This window comes from Schistocerca piceifrons, chromosome 4 (genome assembly GCF_021461385.2).
Source record: "Schistocerca piceifrons isolate TAMUIC-IGC-003096 chromosome 4, iqSchPice1.1, whole genome shotgun sequence".
NCBI classification, from domain to species: Eukaryota; Metazoa; Arthropoda; class Insecta; order Orthoptera; family Acrididae; genus Schistocerca; species Schistocerca piceifrons.
This window is the reverse complement of record NC_060141.1, coordinates 226,321,106-226,337,944: the sequence shown is the minus strand read 5'-3', so window position 1 is coordinate 226,337,944 and position 16,839 is coordinate 226,321,106. Positions and strand designations below refer to the sequence as shown.

Genomic DNA, 16,839 nt, shown 5'->3' with positions numbered 1-16,839 from the left:
CGTCTATATTTCTATTGTCTATTGCCTATTGCCAATCCACAATTTATGAAATTAGGAATAATTGGTATTTGTCATGTTGGAAATAATTGTGGTAGCAGGGAATGTCTGCACCAAAGTATTGTTGGCAGGAGAGACCGCACGTTGATACAATTTTAAAAAGGACGGGAGAGACCGCGTATGGATACATTTTAAGAAAAGAGCGGGAAAGACCGCGCATTGATACATTTTGTAATGGTAGCAGGGATTGTCTGGACCAGAAAGCATTGTTGGCGGGAGAGACCGCACTTTAGCGTTCGAAGGAAGTCAGTAGTAAGCGAGATGTGAAGCGAGTCGGTAGCAGATCTTAAGCGAAAGGTTGAGAGGAGCGGTGTGCCTGCTAGCCACCAGCTATGATTTACAAGAGATTATAAACGAATGTACAGAGACATCAGCTAACTATTATCATAAGAGGAACTAATATTATTGAATTATCTTTTTGAGAAACTCAAGACTACTGAAGGTATGTTTGCGCAATGCTAGTTGTAAGATTATTGTAAAAAGTAAGTCCATTTTGAAAGTTTGTAAAATCATTTCATTCAGAATATAATTCATTTTTGCCAGCAATATTGCATTACTGACTATAATCCACCCCAAAAACCATCAACGTAAAACTTTGCAAAATTTTATTGTTGTCAAGAAAAAGTTTAACTATGAATTACGTAACTTCAGTCAAATTAATTAATTGAATAACGTCAGCTTTGCTATTAAAGAATAACGTCAGCTTCGGTAATAAATACAGCCATTTATTATGACAGCCCACCAGCAGCTAATAGAGTATAGTAAACCAGAATAAGTATATTCATGTCGCATTTCGATGTAGCAGTCAGATGGCGATCCAGTAACAGTAAAAAGGGTAAGGAAGAGTTTTGGGTTATTGCAGGTAACGACTGAAGGCCACGACGACGACACATTCAATGTTTCGTCGAAATAATCAGAAAATCCCTTTCAATAAGTAGCATTTAAATTTGTATGCGAAGATTGAGAAAGAGAATTAGTTTCAAACGGAAGATTTCATTTGTTATTTTTAAGCAAGAGACAGAAATCCTAAGGGAAGGTTTCATAGGTTATTGTAGAAGGGAAGGTTGCGTAAGAAAAGAGATATAGAGGAGACGGGAAGGTTTCAACTGTCTAATCACAAATACGCAGCCGGCCAGTGTGGCCGAGCGGTTCTAGGCGCTACGGTTTAGAACCGCGCGACAGCTACGGTAGAAGGTTCGAATCCCGCCTCGGGCATGGATGTGTGTGATGTCCTTAGGCTAGTTATGTTTACGTAGTTCTAGGTTCTAGGGAACTGATGACCTCAGAAGTTAAGTCCCATAGTGCTCAGAGCCAGCCTAATACGCAGGATCAGTGATGTGTTTCGTTCCAAAGACAGACAAACAAGCTATTAAGCAGGTGGTCATAAAGTTTTGGTTAATCAGCATATAGATTGTGCAGAGGCTACCTCGATATAAAGTGCTGTCATTGAATTTTTGTATACATAATTGAAAATGGTCAAAGACGGTAATTGTGCATTAGTACACAGATGAAAATTTCCAGCGGCATATGGTATCAAATTACTCAAACAGTCTGTCACAGCTGAGATGGAAAGCTCAATGAATAACATAAAGGAATGTAATAATTATGGAGTTTCCATTTTCATTTGTCGCCACAGAAAAGGGAAATTTCAAAACGTAGGCAGAGCAGCCGATACTTGGGACACTTGTCCTGCTCACAGAACCGTTTGAATTCAGCTACACTATTTCCACGATCATGATATCCGAATGCAGGGAAATCGATTTGACGGGGCTTTTCAGTTATTGGCCTGAACTCGCAGGCGCAGCGATTAACTGCGCAACACACTTTCTTTAAGGGGGGACGTACATGAAAATGACCAAATTTGTGAAAAAAATTTTATTGGCTCTTCATTTACTACATGGTATTGAAATTTCAATTACCAAATATTACGTTCCAATTCCGCTTCTAAGGGGGAAAAAAATAATAATTTGTAATAGCTTGCACAGGGCGACGCCCCCCCATCTTGGTCTTCATCCTCTCGTATATCTATTTATACTGCGTTTTTTTCCAGTTTTGTGCAGTCACAATGCAGGGAACGTTTGTGTACTACATCAAGAAGGCTGTGGAATAATATCTCTGCCGCTGGTTTTATATTCTTTGATTTATAGCGTTTGTTTACGAGTGTTTGTTTGGAATACATTTTTACGAAAGTTGTAAGTAGACTTGTTATTATATTTTGCAGCATGCCGCGTTCTAGTAAGGTGTTTAAAAAGGTTAGAAAGTGTCAAGCTTCTCGATGTAGTAAAGACAACTTGAAAACCAGCCCCATAATAACAAATGGAAACGATACTTCAACCAAGAAAGCGAGTGCTTCGAGAAGGAAAATTGACAGCTGTCAATCACTTGATGATTGTGGCTCAGACACTCAAGCTACTAGTGGTTTTAGGCTTATTGATTTGAAAATACTATCTGATATTATATCATCTGCTTGTGTATGTGCTGACTGTGGTGCAAAAAGTTTGAGATTATATGACGAAGAAAACAGAATTGGAATAGTGTGTATGTTGCATCTTACTTGTGAAAGCTGTCATTCAGACACTGCTTTTAGAACTTCGGCATCAAGTAACCGGATATATGAAGCAAATATGCGTTTAATATATGGCATGAGATGTTTGGGCATAGGCAGGGAAGGTACCAGACTGTTTTGTGGGATCATGAACATGCCACAACCAAGTGCTAGGTACACCACTGGAAATAAAACACTGCTAAGTGCTCTTCAAGAGGAAGTGGAAGAAAACTTGAAGTCCTCTGCAAAGGAAGCTGTGAAGATGAATAGTGAACTAAAGACAGAAGCAGATAACACGCCAGACACCGATTTGTGTGTGTCATGTGATGGAACGTGGATGAAGCGTGGACATACATCACTGTATGGAGTATCATCTGTCATTAGTGTTGATACTGGAAAAATTCTTGACGTTCAGGTAATGAGCAAATATTGCTATAGCTGTGTACTCGGAAAGAGAGCTGGTGAAGTGGAAGAAAATAAGTGGCAGGTTGAACACAAGAAAGTGTGCTGTAGAAATTATTCTGGTTCTAGTGGTGGAATGGAACCTGCAGCTATGAAACTTATGTTCCATCGAAGTGTGGAAAAGTACGGTGTTAGATACACAAAATACCTTGGTGATGGTGACTCCAGCTCCTTCAAAACTGTTTTGGAAAGTGAACCTTATGGTCCCCATTGTGCTATAGAAAAGTTGGAATGTGTTGGACATGTGCAAAAACGAATGGGAGGCAGACTTTTAAAATTGAAACGTGAATTGAAGGGCAGGAAACTTGAGGATGGAAAACTTTTAGGTGGTCCCAACAGACTCACAGACAAAGAAATTCATTCTTTACAAGTGTACTATGGCAAGGCAATAAGGGACAACAGTGGAAATTTGAATAACATGCAGAAGGCTGTGTGGTCTATTTATTTTCATAAACTATCCACAGATGACAAACCTGTACATAATTTGTGTGACATATCGTGGTGCAAATTCAAGCAGGCTGAGCGTGATGGCATGAACTATTCACACAAGCACAGTTTACCTGTGGCTGTTTTAAGTGCTATAAAACCAACATTTAGGTGTTTAGCAGAGCCAGACCTCCTACGAAAGTGTGTGCATGGAAAGACACAAAACCCTAATGAAAGTTACAACTCACTGATTTGGAAACGTTGCCCAAAAACAACATTTGTTTCAACAATTATTGTTGAAATTGCTGCATATGATGCTTGTTTAGTTTTTAACAATGGTAATCTTGGAAGAATAAAAACTCTACAGAGGCTAGGATTTCATCCAGGAGCTTTCACCTATTCAATATTGAAGGACATCGATGACAAAAGAGTTGCTGCGGCTGATATTACAGCCAATAAAATTGAACAGCAGGTTAACCAAAGAAGACAAGCAAAGAAGAGACTGCTTGCAGATGAAGAGGAGTATGCATATGGCTTGCACTAGTTCACACAGAGACGGTAAGACCTAATACAAACACTATCAAATCATTGATTCAGTTTTCCCGTAACTTACATTTTTATAACTTTATGTACCTTTTTCTCAAAAACCACAAAAGGTAGAGAAGTGAAATTTGGTATATGACTAGTCAGTACTATAGTGAAAAATTCTGTGGAAGGAATTTTCATTTAATAAAATAGTAAGGTATTTATGGTAGAAAATATTCCTTAAATTTGATATATTATTTTTCAGGGAAATTGGGAGACCCGTAAAAACTGAACAAAAGAAGATATAAAAATTCTGCTCCACAGAGTTTTGTAATTATTTGGTATGAAAGTGTGTACAAAAATTCATTAACATTGCTCTCACAGTTTTCTCAAAAAAGGAACATTTGTAATTACATTGTTGAAAAAAAATTAATTGTTAATAATTAAAGATGTAAAAGGTCAATAAAAATGAAAATTTAGGTTCATATGCGCATAACATTTCTTAATAACTGTACCAAATTTGGATTGATTATCTTAAAAAATTAGAGTTTTATAAAATACTTTTAAAATTACTGCAGTTTCGTGTACGTCCCCCCTTAATGGTCTGCCGAGAGTTCTTTCCGCTCGCGGCGGGTGGCGTGAAGCGGACCTCTGCTCCGCTAAATTGTTGCTGTCAATAGCAGGAACGGCTATCGAGAAATAAATGGCAAAGTTATAATTGGCGAAAGCGAAGAGGGCGTGGCCGACTCGGCGCGTGAGAAACAGGAGGCTGCGCCGGCGCTTCTTTTGTTTTAACATCGCCGTTTCTTTCCTCTCAGCCGGCTCCCTGAGAGGTTCTAGCATTTCCCTAATTTTTAATATTCCGCAATTCTGAAAATGTATTTTTAGCGAGGAACGGAAAGTTCAAGCGTACAGTCTCTTTCAATTCTGGTAGAGCCCAGGCACTGCTCAGAGAACATCTGCATCTACGTACATATTCCTTGAGTCTGTGGAGGAGGTACTAAACACTTTCCTCCCATTTCCCTCTTCCATTCGCAAAGGGCGCATAGGAAAAGTCACTGTCTATGAGCTCCGATTTCCCTGCTTTTCCTGTCTTTGCCCCATACCGAGAGGTGTGTGGCTGATTGTGACACTGTAGAGCAGAAACGGCCGCCTCACTGACCAGACTCACTGACATGGGAAAAGTGTCATAATAAAATACATTTCACTTCTCACGATACATTCAAACTATACGCAAATTTACGAATTGTTTGTGATTTCACAAAGATCGATCCGGCTAATATTCAGATAGTCGATGAAATCAACAGTCAATTAAATCATCTCAAAGCAGTTTTCCTGGCTTGCCTCACCAGAGAACTGTTTTCTCCTAAAGTTATTTTCCCAACATTGATTAAAATTTTCCTAGTAATTTACAATACGGCGAACAGTCACAAAGATTGTTCCAAACGTTGTATCGAATTCCAGACCACGACTTGTTCGAGGCGGTGGGATACCAGTGGTCCCCCCCCCCCCCCCCCCCATTTTGACGAGTTTCCGCCAATCCAAGAAACCCAACCTCGGAACCGTGAGACCAGGCTTTGCAGGCCAGAACAGAACTTAATCGGCACTCTGGTTCGATTGGTTACGGGCTCGTCTTTCTGCCGACAGGCGCTTACTGGGTTCCGATAATTTCGTTAACAAAACTAACGGAAGAGGTTCTTTTGTTCTCAGATGATGGCAGCTGTTAGTTGGAGTAGGTCCGTGGAGTTCAGCCATTATGTGCTTGTGCTTGTTTACTGTTCTCAGTATTAGCCTTGGACCCTAAAACTCCGGTTAGTAGACCTGCAGTTTGTATTAAAGGTAATGCAACCACGCTAATTTCGGTCGTGGATCGTGAGTAATGCAACGGTCCACATATCGATCGTTATGTGTGAGAAAGCAAACAATGCTTGCGCGACAGTGCTTTGTACTGCCCCTGCCTCGGCTTTAGTTTATTATTTATTGTGGATATTACAGTTTATCTCTCGGTGTATACATTCTCTCCCTGATCAAGAGCAGGACGGGGTAACACAACGCTCATTTATATTACAAATTGTCCCCTTTGTCCTGCCTTACAGCAAGTTTTCTGTGTCAGGTTTGTGCTGTTACTATGTGTAGTATCTAAAATTTTAAATGTTTAACAAGGTACCTCGTATTTCCATGTTTCTGCTTCGTTTTGGAAATATATGCAATATTTTACACTATCTGTCCGGCTTCTAGTCCACAGAATCCCCTGTTGCCTTCTACAACACATTAACTAATAATCAGAGACTTGATGAAAAAGATGAGGTCCGATGCTGGTCACGGTAAAGGCAGCAAAATATTACCAAGTAAGGTCAAATGTACCTGTTAATTGGGAGTCGAAAGTCAAGCAGCCATTTTAATTTCCACCATCCCTACGTAAGCCGCATTTCAACAGTAGCCTTGCCCGTGACGTACAACGCCTCTCTTGTAGCGTTTTCTCTATAGTTTGTGGAGTAATTCTGTACCACCTAGTTCTTGTTCCACAGAGCATCAGCTTTGACACTGTGGAGAGAAGTCCGAGAACGGTCCTGAGAAATCTGTCAGGGTAGCAAAGCAATCTAAGAAACAAGTCTTTGCATCCCATATTTGAAACAGAGAAAATGTCGTAAGCTACATGCAGAACGGTGAAGAATTCGAACACTGCAATGTCTCACTCCATAATATTTGAGAATAACTTTTGACCGAAAAATTATGTTAAAAAAGCACTTAAAAACAACTAAATGAAAATCTCCACGAGTTAAAACTGATTCGTAAATTTGCAGGGTCAAAATGGGTCTCATACCCTACGTGCGTCTGCGATGGCACTGTGTTTTCTTGCTGCGGAGTATGCGTTTCCGGGCCGGTACAGATCACTGTATACAAGATAGATATATATTCACTGAAAGTCGTAGGCTTATTATAGAGCGCCTTAAACCTATTCCAACAGACAACTTCATTACCCAGCTCGAATAGCGCAATTCTCTGTAAGCACGTAAGGATAAGGAGAGACTGAATGTGGTGCAGAGCAACTCACACACCCGCAAGGGCGTAAGTGCTCCTCAGCATCGGCTGAGAGCCAACAAGAGCTTCCTACAGCTAACTTAGAAGCTTATCATGCGTCCTGAGAAGGTGAGGCTAGAACATCGGAAGACGAAAATGCGTCAACCCCACAAGAGGATAACAGTAGCCGAGCATCAAATCTTTGGATACAGTGTAAACCGGTTGATATGGAAGTCCGTAAACAGATTGCGATCTGGAATGGGAATACCCAGCGCAGTACGCGGAAAATAGGTTTTAGAGGCTATGACACGTTGCATAAATGCGGAGGAGAGCAAATCACAATCCATACACTTCAATTTTGTGGCTAACATCGTGGTTGATGTCATCCGTGCAACACCGATTGTCTTCGTCGTTCTGAGCATGTGTGATTATTGTATTTTCCCATTCTGATTTTTTCTGTTTCGTCGTTTGATTATCAGTCTGTGTATCTGTATGTTCCTGATTCGACACTAAATAAACTAATCGGATCTAGTGCCCCTTCTGTAATGACCTCGTCGTCAAGGGAGTATAGAACTCTATGTTTCATCATCATTCATTTCTGCTCATGCCTTATCTAACTATCGTGTTGCCTACGCAAAGTGCCAAAATTTTGAGGATCAAAATTGGATAGTGGGTACAGGAGACAGAATACTTTGCGATAAAGCACCAATGACTTTGTGCGACATGTCCAGTGATGCGAACGCTTAAATGAGCAATGCGTGCAAGATACTTGTTGTAATACGATTGGTGCCTGCCCGATCGATTTTGATGGCACTTCCTTGAAGGTACACAATCATCTTTCATATGTCCACAGTCTAGTTCACCACCGTTAGCTTCATGGCTGCTTGTTAGAGAGGCAGCATTATCCACTTTAGCTTCACGGCTGCTTGTTAGAGAGGTAGCATTATTCATTACAGGAACGTGAACCCATATATTTAATGTGTCGCGCAGCAGGTTTTAGGGTGCCTGAAGCCGAACGAATTTTCAGAGAAAAGTTCCAAAATAAGTGTTACCCGTATCGGGATAAACGTATCTCCGAGAACAGAAATTTAACAAGAACTGGATTCTTGCTCAGAGAGGTGGTAAACTTTCTCTACAAATACTCGTTCTGAAAGCATAGTTGGAGGAAATGCAGAGTCACCCGTCAGTTCGTCTGTGATAGTCATCTGATGATAAATACTGTGTGGAGAGTACTGGTCGACCGGCAGTTCGTTCCTGTCATGGATGACGGGGGCAAGTGGTGTGAACTGGAACTCAGTTCTATCATTGGGTTACCCATCGCGTTGTATAACACGCATTGATACTGACAATAGTTACTTTGCACAGTTGCTCTAAGTTTGCCTTGTCACTAAAAAGCGTACTTTCTATTTACTTATTTATCGGATTCCGTGGAACCATCCGAGCCAAAGCTACTTCATCATAGGACGACTCAGTATATACTCCACAAAATGTCGAATAGAAAATTTATAACCAAAAAATTATAAAATACGAAAATTGTGAGACAGCAAACGAATAAGTAAGACATTACAGAGAAAATTCTCAGCTGCTGCGAGGAACTCTTTTACAGTATAGGAGAAGTGTGCCACAAGGAAACCTTACCACTCGGGTTACTGTGCCTGGGGTTTAACTGTCAGTATTTTGAGTTCTCGTTGAAAATAAAAGCACTTAATTGGCAAACAGCGTTCTGCATAATGCTCTACCCTTGCTGAAGGAAGGTTGCCGTTTCCCCTGAATACGACAATAGTGTAAACAATAAATCACATGTTACAGAATACTGATTATATTTTGATTTTTTATTTACACGTGAAGTTCCGTAGGACCAAATTGAGGAGCAAATCTCCAAGTTTATCGAACGTGTGAAGTGAGTGAAAGCTGTCTATTTTTGGGAATAAGCTAATATTCCCCCCATGAACAATGGACCTTGCCGTTGGTGGGGAGGCTTGCGTGCCTCAGCGATACAGATAGCCGTACCATAGGTGCAACTACAAAGGAGGGGTATCTGTTGAGAGGCCAGACAAACGTGTGGTTGCTAAAGAGGGACAGCAGCCTTTTCAGTAGTTGCTGGGGAAACTACAGCCGTAATTTTTCCCGAGGGCATGCAGCTTTACTGTATAGTTGAATGATGATGGCGTCCTCGTGGGTAAAATATTTCGGATGTAAAATATTCCCCCATTCGGTTCTCCGGGCGGGGACTACACAGGAGGACTTTGTTATCAGGAGAAAGAAAACTGGCGTTCTACGGATCGGAGCGTGGAATGTCAGATTCCTTATCCGGGCTGGTAGGTTAGAAAATTAAAAAAGGGAAATGGATAGGTTAAAGTTAGATATAGTGGGAATTAGTGAAGTTCGGTGGCAGGAGGAACAAGACTTCTGGTCAGGTGAATACAGGTTTATATATACAAAATCAAATAGGGGTAATGCAGGAGTAGGTTTAACACAGAATTGGAAAATAGGAATGCGGGACAGCTACTGCAAACAGCATAGTGAACGAATTATTGTGGCCAAGATTGATACGAAGCCCACGCCTGCCACAGTAGTACAAGTTTATATGCCAAGTAGCTCCGCAGATGACGAAGAGATTGATCAAATGTACGATGAGAGAAAAGAAATTATTCAGACAGTTAAGGAAGACGAAAATTTAATAGTCATGAGTGACTGGAACTCGAGTAGAAAAAGGAAGAGAAGGAAACGTAGTAGGTTAATATGGAATGGGGCTAAGGAATGAAAGAGGAAGCCGTCTGGTAGAATTTTGTAAAGAGCATAACTTAATCATAGCTAACACTTGGTTCGCGAATCATAAAAGAAGGTTGTATACATGGAAGAAGCCTGGAGATACTGGAAGGTCTCAGATAGATTATATAATGGTAAGAGAGAGAGTCAGGAACCAGGTTTTAAATTGCAAGACGTTTCCAGGGGCAGGTGGGGACTCAGACCACAATCTATTGGTTATGAACTGTAGTTTAAAACTGAAGAGACTGCAAAAAGGTGTGAATTTAAGGAAATGGGACCTGGATAAACTGACTAAACCAGAGGTTGTACAGAGTTTCAGGGAGATCATAAGGGAAAAATTGACAGGAATGGAGGAAAGAAATACAGTAGAAGAAGAATGGGTAGCTCTGAGGGATGAAGTAGTGGAGGCAGCAGAGGATCAAGTAGGTAAAAAGACGAGGGCTAGTAGAAATCCTTGGGTAACTGAAGAAATATTGAATTTAATTGATGAAAGGAGAAAATATAAAAATGCAGTAAATGAAACAGGCAAAAAGGAATACAAACGTCTCAAAAATGAAATCGACAGGAAGTGCAAAATGGCTAAGCAGGTATGGCTAGAGGACAAATGTAAGGATGTAGAGACACATATCACTAGGGGTAAGATAGATACTGCCTACAGGGAAATTAAAGAGACCTTTGGAGAAAAGAGAACCACTTGCATGAATATCAAGAGCTCAGATGGAAGCCCATTTCTAAGCAAAGAAGGGAAAGCAGAAAGGTGGAAAGAGTATATAGAGGGTCTATACAAGGGCGATATTCTTAAGGACAATTTTATAGAAATTGAAGGCAATGCAGACGAAGATGAAATAGGAGATATGATAGTGCGTGAAGATTTTGATAGAGCACTGAAAGACCTAAGTCCAAACAAGGCCCCGGCAGAAGACAACCTTATATTAGAACTACTGACAGCCTTAGGAGAGCCAGGCCTAACAAAACCATCTAGTGAGCATGATGTATGAGACAGCCGAAATACGCTCAGACTTCAAGAAGAATATAATAATCCCAATCCCAAAGAAAGCAGGTGTTGACAGATGTGAAAATTACCGAACTATCAGTTTAATAAGCCACGGCTGCAAAATACTAGCACGAACTCTTTACAGAGGAATGGAAAAACCGTTATAAGCCGACCTCAGGGAAGATCAGTTTGGATTTCGTAGAAATGTTGGAACACGTGAGGCAGTACTGACCCTACGACGTATCTCAGAGAATAGATTAAGGAAAGGCAAACCCACGTATCTAGCAATTGTAGACTTAGAGAAAGATTTTGACAATGTTAACTGGAATACTCTCTTTCAAATTTTGAAGGTGGCAGAGGTAAAATACAGGGAGCGAAAGGCTGTTTACAATTTGTACAGAAACCAGATGTCAGTTATAAGGGTTGAGGTGCATAAAAGGGAAGCAGTGATTGGGAAGGGAGTGAGACAGGGTTGTAGCCTATCCCCGATGTTATTCAATAAGTACATTGAGCAAACAGTAAAGGAAACAAAAGAAAAATTAAGAGTAGGAGAAATATTATATGAGTTTTGTATTTGTGAGCAAAATAACTGATGATGGTCGAAGTAGAGAGGATATAAAATGTAGACTGGCAGTGGCAAGGAAAGCGTTTCTGAGGAAGAGAAATTTGTTAACATCAAGTATAGATTTAAGTCTCAGGAAGTCATTTCTGAAAGTATTTGTATGGAGTGTAGCCATGTATGGAAGTGAAACGTGGACGATAAATAGTTTGGACATGGAGAGAATGGAAGCTTTCGAAATGTGGTGCTACAGAAGAATGCAGATGATTAGATGGGTAGATCACATAACTAACGAGGAGGTATTGAATAGAAATGGAGAGAAGAAAAATTTGTGGAACAACTTGATTAGAAGAAGGGATAGGTTGGTAGCGCATATTCTTAGGCATCAAGGGATCACCAATTTAGTACTGGAGTGCAGCGTGGAGGGTAAAGATCGTAGAGGGAGACCAAGAGATGAATATACTAAACAGATTCTGAAGGATGTCGGTTGCAGTAGGCACTGGGAAATGAAGAAGCTTGCAAAGTTAGAGTAGCATGGAGAGCTGCATCAAACCAGTCTCAGGACTGAAGACCACAACAACAAGCTAATATTGTTAACATGAAATGAAGGTAAGGAATATATACAGTATATTGAGAGGCCAATGTCAAAATACCCAGACTCGAGAACAGTGGTCGACAAGAGGTTCGTGAACTTAGAGCGTTTATTGCCCGAACCGCCCGCTTCCGAGCCAAAAATATTCTTTTATAATGGGAACAGTTACCCTTGAATATCATACCATATGACATAAGCGAACGAAATTAAGCAAAGTAGACTATTTTTCGTGTCGAACGATCACTCACTTGATGTACCGTCCGAATTGTAAAAATGGCAGCATAATTCTTTGAACAAGCTCCTGGACGTGGGTTTTCCACGACTGTTTATTATCTATCGGAACACTTAGAGATTCGAACTGTTCAGTTTCACTAATCATATTCCCATTCTGTGAAATTAAAACGTCAGGTTTTGTTGAATTGTGTGTTAGAAATTGTAAAAACTGTGATTTACCGTCAGTTCATTTTCTACAAGCCATGAACTTAGGTCGTGAACTGCACTATTTGAAACCGAGCCAACGTCCTTTACAACCAATCTTGTGTCATCAGCAAACTTAATTATTTTAGAGTTACCCTTAATACTAGAGGGCATATCATTTATGTAAATAAGGAACAGGCGTGGCCCCAATACTGATCCCTGGGGCATGACAAGAGTCATGGGATACCTCCTTTTTCCCGGCGTAATGCAGCAACTCCACGTAACATGGACTCAACAAGAGCTTGGATATCCTCTGCGAAAATACCGAGCCAAGCTGCCTGTACAGTCGTCCATGACTGTGGAAGTGTTGCCAGTGCAGGATTTTGAGCACAAACTGACCTCTCGATTATGTCCCATAAGTGATCGATCCGATTGAATATATGAAGACAGTTACTGTTCTCGAAAGAACAGATACCTTGATGACAGTGCAGCTTCTTTATAATAAATGATAATTAAATGGAACCCTCAGCTGCCGACAGGCGTTGTTGATATACCTCGATGGGGACAGCTGAAAATGTGTGACCCGAACCTGGGACCTCCTGCTGACATGGCAGACGCTCTATCCATCTGAGTCACCGAGGACACAGATGAATAGCGAGACTGCAGGGACTTATCCCTTGCACGCTTCCCGTGAGACCTGCATTCCCAGCTGTCCACAATCTACATACGTAATGTACTTAATAGATATTTGCCCATCCACTCATTACTCGCGCACACTAAGGCGACCACTTCCGTAACCTGTGTGCATTCGCACGGACGAAGGTCAATGGCTGGGTAGCCTTTAACTATATATATGAAGATAGTAACTTTTCTCGAAACAACAGATACCATTGATGACCGTGCAGCTTCTCTAGAATAAACGATAATTAATTTAAACCCTCAGCAGCCGACGGGTGTTGTTGATATACCTCGATGGGAAGAGTGCAAGGGATAAGTCCCTGCAGTCGAGCTATTCATCGGTGTTCTCGGTGGGTCAGATGGATAGAGCGTCTGCATGCAGGCAGGAGATCCCCGGTTCGAGTCCCGGACGGGAACACATTTTCAACTGTCCCCATTTATTTCCTTGAGGGTGTTTTGACCCTATCTTCATCGCTACTCATATTGACCAAAACAATGCTCACGCCCTCTAGTTTAGCATAATGTCTTCCTTCCCTCATTTTCAGTGTTGCAGGCTGATAGAACAGACTCGTAACGTAAGCGCTGTTGCCGGTTTACTTGTTCACCACAAGACGAGGGAGTGTAATGAAGCCGTTTTGTTTGATACAAAATAAATTATTTTAGTTACTATTGCAAGAAATAGAAAAATAAGGGATATTTAGAAGCAGTATGGGACACGGGATGTAACAGAAATGAAAGCCAAAACTTCGCGGGATATATGGGATAATTGGCAGTCCCAATCACAGTTAAAGTTCTGTCTCTCTTAATAAACTGAATACTTTCTATTTTTTCACCCCGAATTTTTAAAAATATTTTCGTCGTCTGCGGGGCTGGTAGGTTTATGAACGTCTGTCGCTGTGGTGGATATCTGTAGTGAATATTGCATTTGTGTATATCTTGGCTAAGAGAATGCTTTCCTAACTACCAGCGCTCAAGCTAATGGTGTGGTAAAATGAATATAGCACATAAACTCAAGCTAGTTCCGGGACTGAGTTTCATCTTTTGTAAAGTCCAGCATCCGGCGTATAGTCAATGATTCTCTCTCTCTCTCTCCCTCTCTCTCTCTCTCTCTCTCTCTGTCCCTCCCTCTGCTCTGGCACGGCAGCAACTAACAATTCTGCTGAATTTACGGGGAAGAGGTTTTATTATGTAAATTGACCGACAAGTGCCCTTGCCGCTAAGAGACTGACGAGGTCCGAGGTCGGGAACCAGATGCAACAAGTTTCTGGCTGCAGACGAGAAACGTGGTAAAATGAAAATAGAAGGAAAATAAAGAGAAGGAAAAAGGACGTGCAGCAACCGGAAGGACCTTACCCCATGAGCCGAGCTCCGAGCCGCCGGCGCGGGTGCGCTCTTGTCCTCGGAGGACATTAATCATTTTTTCGAAACTCGCACGGGCTTGGACTAATCGCTTTGTCACTAACGAGCCTGATTTATTGGGAGCAGCGGGCAGAAAACTGCCCGCGAGGCGCGATAAACCCATTCCGGCATCAGAAGGGGCTCCAGCTAAATATTTCACCATTAACTTCTCCTCCCATTGTCGAAGGCGCAAACATAGTCAAGTAGCCGACTACCTATAACTGCTGCATCCGCAATCTGCTAAACAGTTACAAAGGAAATTAGGTACTGGTGGAAGTAGCGCTGTGAAGACGAGTCGCCTGTCATGTTCGGGCAGATCCGATGGTAAAGCACTTGCCCGTGAAAGGCAAAAGTCCCGAATTCGAATCTCGGACGGGTACATAGCTTCAGTCTCCAAGGAAGTTTCCATCAGAATCATTCACGTTTACAAAACTGTAATTATAGAAACTAGAATCGTATTTATTCATTCACAAACCTACATGTGTGCCTATGATCCGCAAACCAGGCTAGAATGTATGGCATTTCTAGTACCACATTTTTCCCCTCCCTCACCCCCGCCTGCTCCCCCTCCCCCCTCTCACCACCACAATTTATGCTCCGTTCCATTTGGGAATGGTGGAACCGCGCGGCCGCTACGGTCGCAGGTTCTAATCCTGCCTCGGGCATGGATGTGTGTGATGTCCTTAGGTTCGTTAGGTTTCAGTAGTTCTAAGTTCTAGGGGACTGATGACCTTCGAAGTTAAGTCCCATAGTGCTCAGAGCCATTTGGGAATGGTGTCTGGCAAGACGAATGTCGATCAACTTGAATACAAGTCCTAATTTCTATAATTTTCTCGCCCTGTTCGTTAAGCGTGGCTGTTGAAGTCACATACGGAAGAGCGCAACATCGTCTTCAAGGGGAGATATTACAATAGGAGTCTCACAGTGTTCAATCATTGGCGCACTGTTGATCTTGCTTTATGTTAATGATGTCTCATTTTATCTGAATCAATAGCCAAAATTAGTCCTGTTGGCAAACGATTCAAGAAGTGTTGTGAAGCCGGGCAAAGAGGCATCAACAGCGAAAACAGTAAATGATGATTTACTGATTTGATGGGTTTTCTTTCACAGATGGGCTACCTTTACATTCCGAAGGAACATAGGTCATCCAGTATTTTACCGTAAAAAACGTCTCATTTCTAATTAATTTAGTGTACCAACAAGAAATAACAAACAAAGTAGAAAGTTCTAAGATCTTATGTGCGCATACTACTGAAAACTTGTTCAATTGGAAAATACATACAGTAGACAAGCTACAACGTCAGAAGAATGATGAACAAAGTTGTGAACACAGATATAAGTAAATTATCATAATTTGCCCACTTTTTCATTGGCGTCTTAGGATATAATATTCTGGGTAACTCATCTCTTAGGAAATCAGTACTTACTACACAAAACAAATTAATTACAGTTATATATCAGGTTCACACAGCTATATCTTGCAGGAATCTCTTTAACTCGGAGGGAATATTACCCACAATATACTCATTCCTATACGAAATGACCAATCCATCTGAATTTGGTAGTCCGCAAGATGTTCACAACACATGAATGAAACGCTATCCACAGTCTCCTTTAATGAATTCAATTTTGGCAAAGAAAAAGTGAAATATGCTGGTACTAGAGGCTTTGAAAATCTGTCCATCGAAACAGAACGTGTAACAGATAGCAGAAGTGTCTTCAAATGCAGGTTAAAAATGTATTTCCTTAACAACTCCTTCTGCACCATGCAGGAATTTCTAAATAAAAGTGATTAGTCCTTTGTGCGGAAAAAACTCGTAAATGGACAACATATAGCCATTTAAATATTTTTCATCCTTTTTTAGATATGTATGTATATTCTCTGTTGGTTCTGTAATCATGCTCCATGTCATAACCTTTATAGTGAATATGATCTACAGAACAGTTAGCTAACTGGCTATGTGGCAGGGAGTAATATCTTCCTAGACTCGTCTTTGAAAGTACTCTCTCGAAATCTCTGGTTTGCAGTCCAACGTTGGTAGCGATGCTGTCATGTGTCAAACTACGTATACACCTATACTCAACAGTCCACGTTTTGGTGTGTGACAAACGGAATTGCTGTCATTCTCCCAATTTTTGCGCTATGTGGCTTCAACAGTGGACGGTAAGCCTAAGAATGATGTTTTACAATTTACTTGTCGGTATCGCACCACGCCTCTCTTTAAAAAAAAAGAACAGAAATAAACCCCTGAATTTGTTTGAGCATCTTTGTAACGATCCCACGCTGCTAAACTGTCACGTGAGAAAACGTGCCTCACTTCTCTGGATCTTCATCTCTCCATCTCTGCTAAAACATCGCCTTGAGGCTCTCAGACTGAAGAGCGTTACTGAAGAAG

At 41.1% G+C, this 16,839-nt stretch overlaps 1 protein-coding gene across 1 annotated transcript; it reads left to right on the top strand.

The window, feature by feature from the left end:
* The first annotated feature begins 2,004 nt into the window (after nt 1-2,004).
* Nucleotides 2,005-4,341, top strand: LOC124795328. The gene is made up of 2 exons (XM_047259304.1): nt 2,005-4,048; nt 4,281-4,341. The coding sequence occupies exon 1, from the start codon at nt 2,280-2,282 to the stop codon at nt 4,032-4,034; it is 1,755 nt and encodes a 584-aa protein (XP_047115260.1). The 5' UTR covers nt 2,005-2,279; the 3' UTR covers nt 4,035-4,048; nt 4,281-4,341.
* Nucleotides 4,342-16,839: the final 12,498 nt, after the last annotated feature.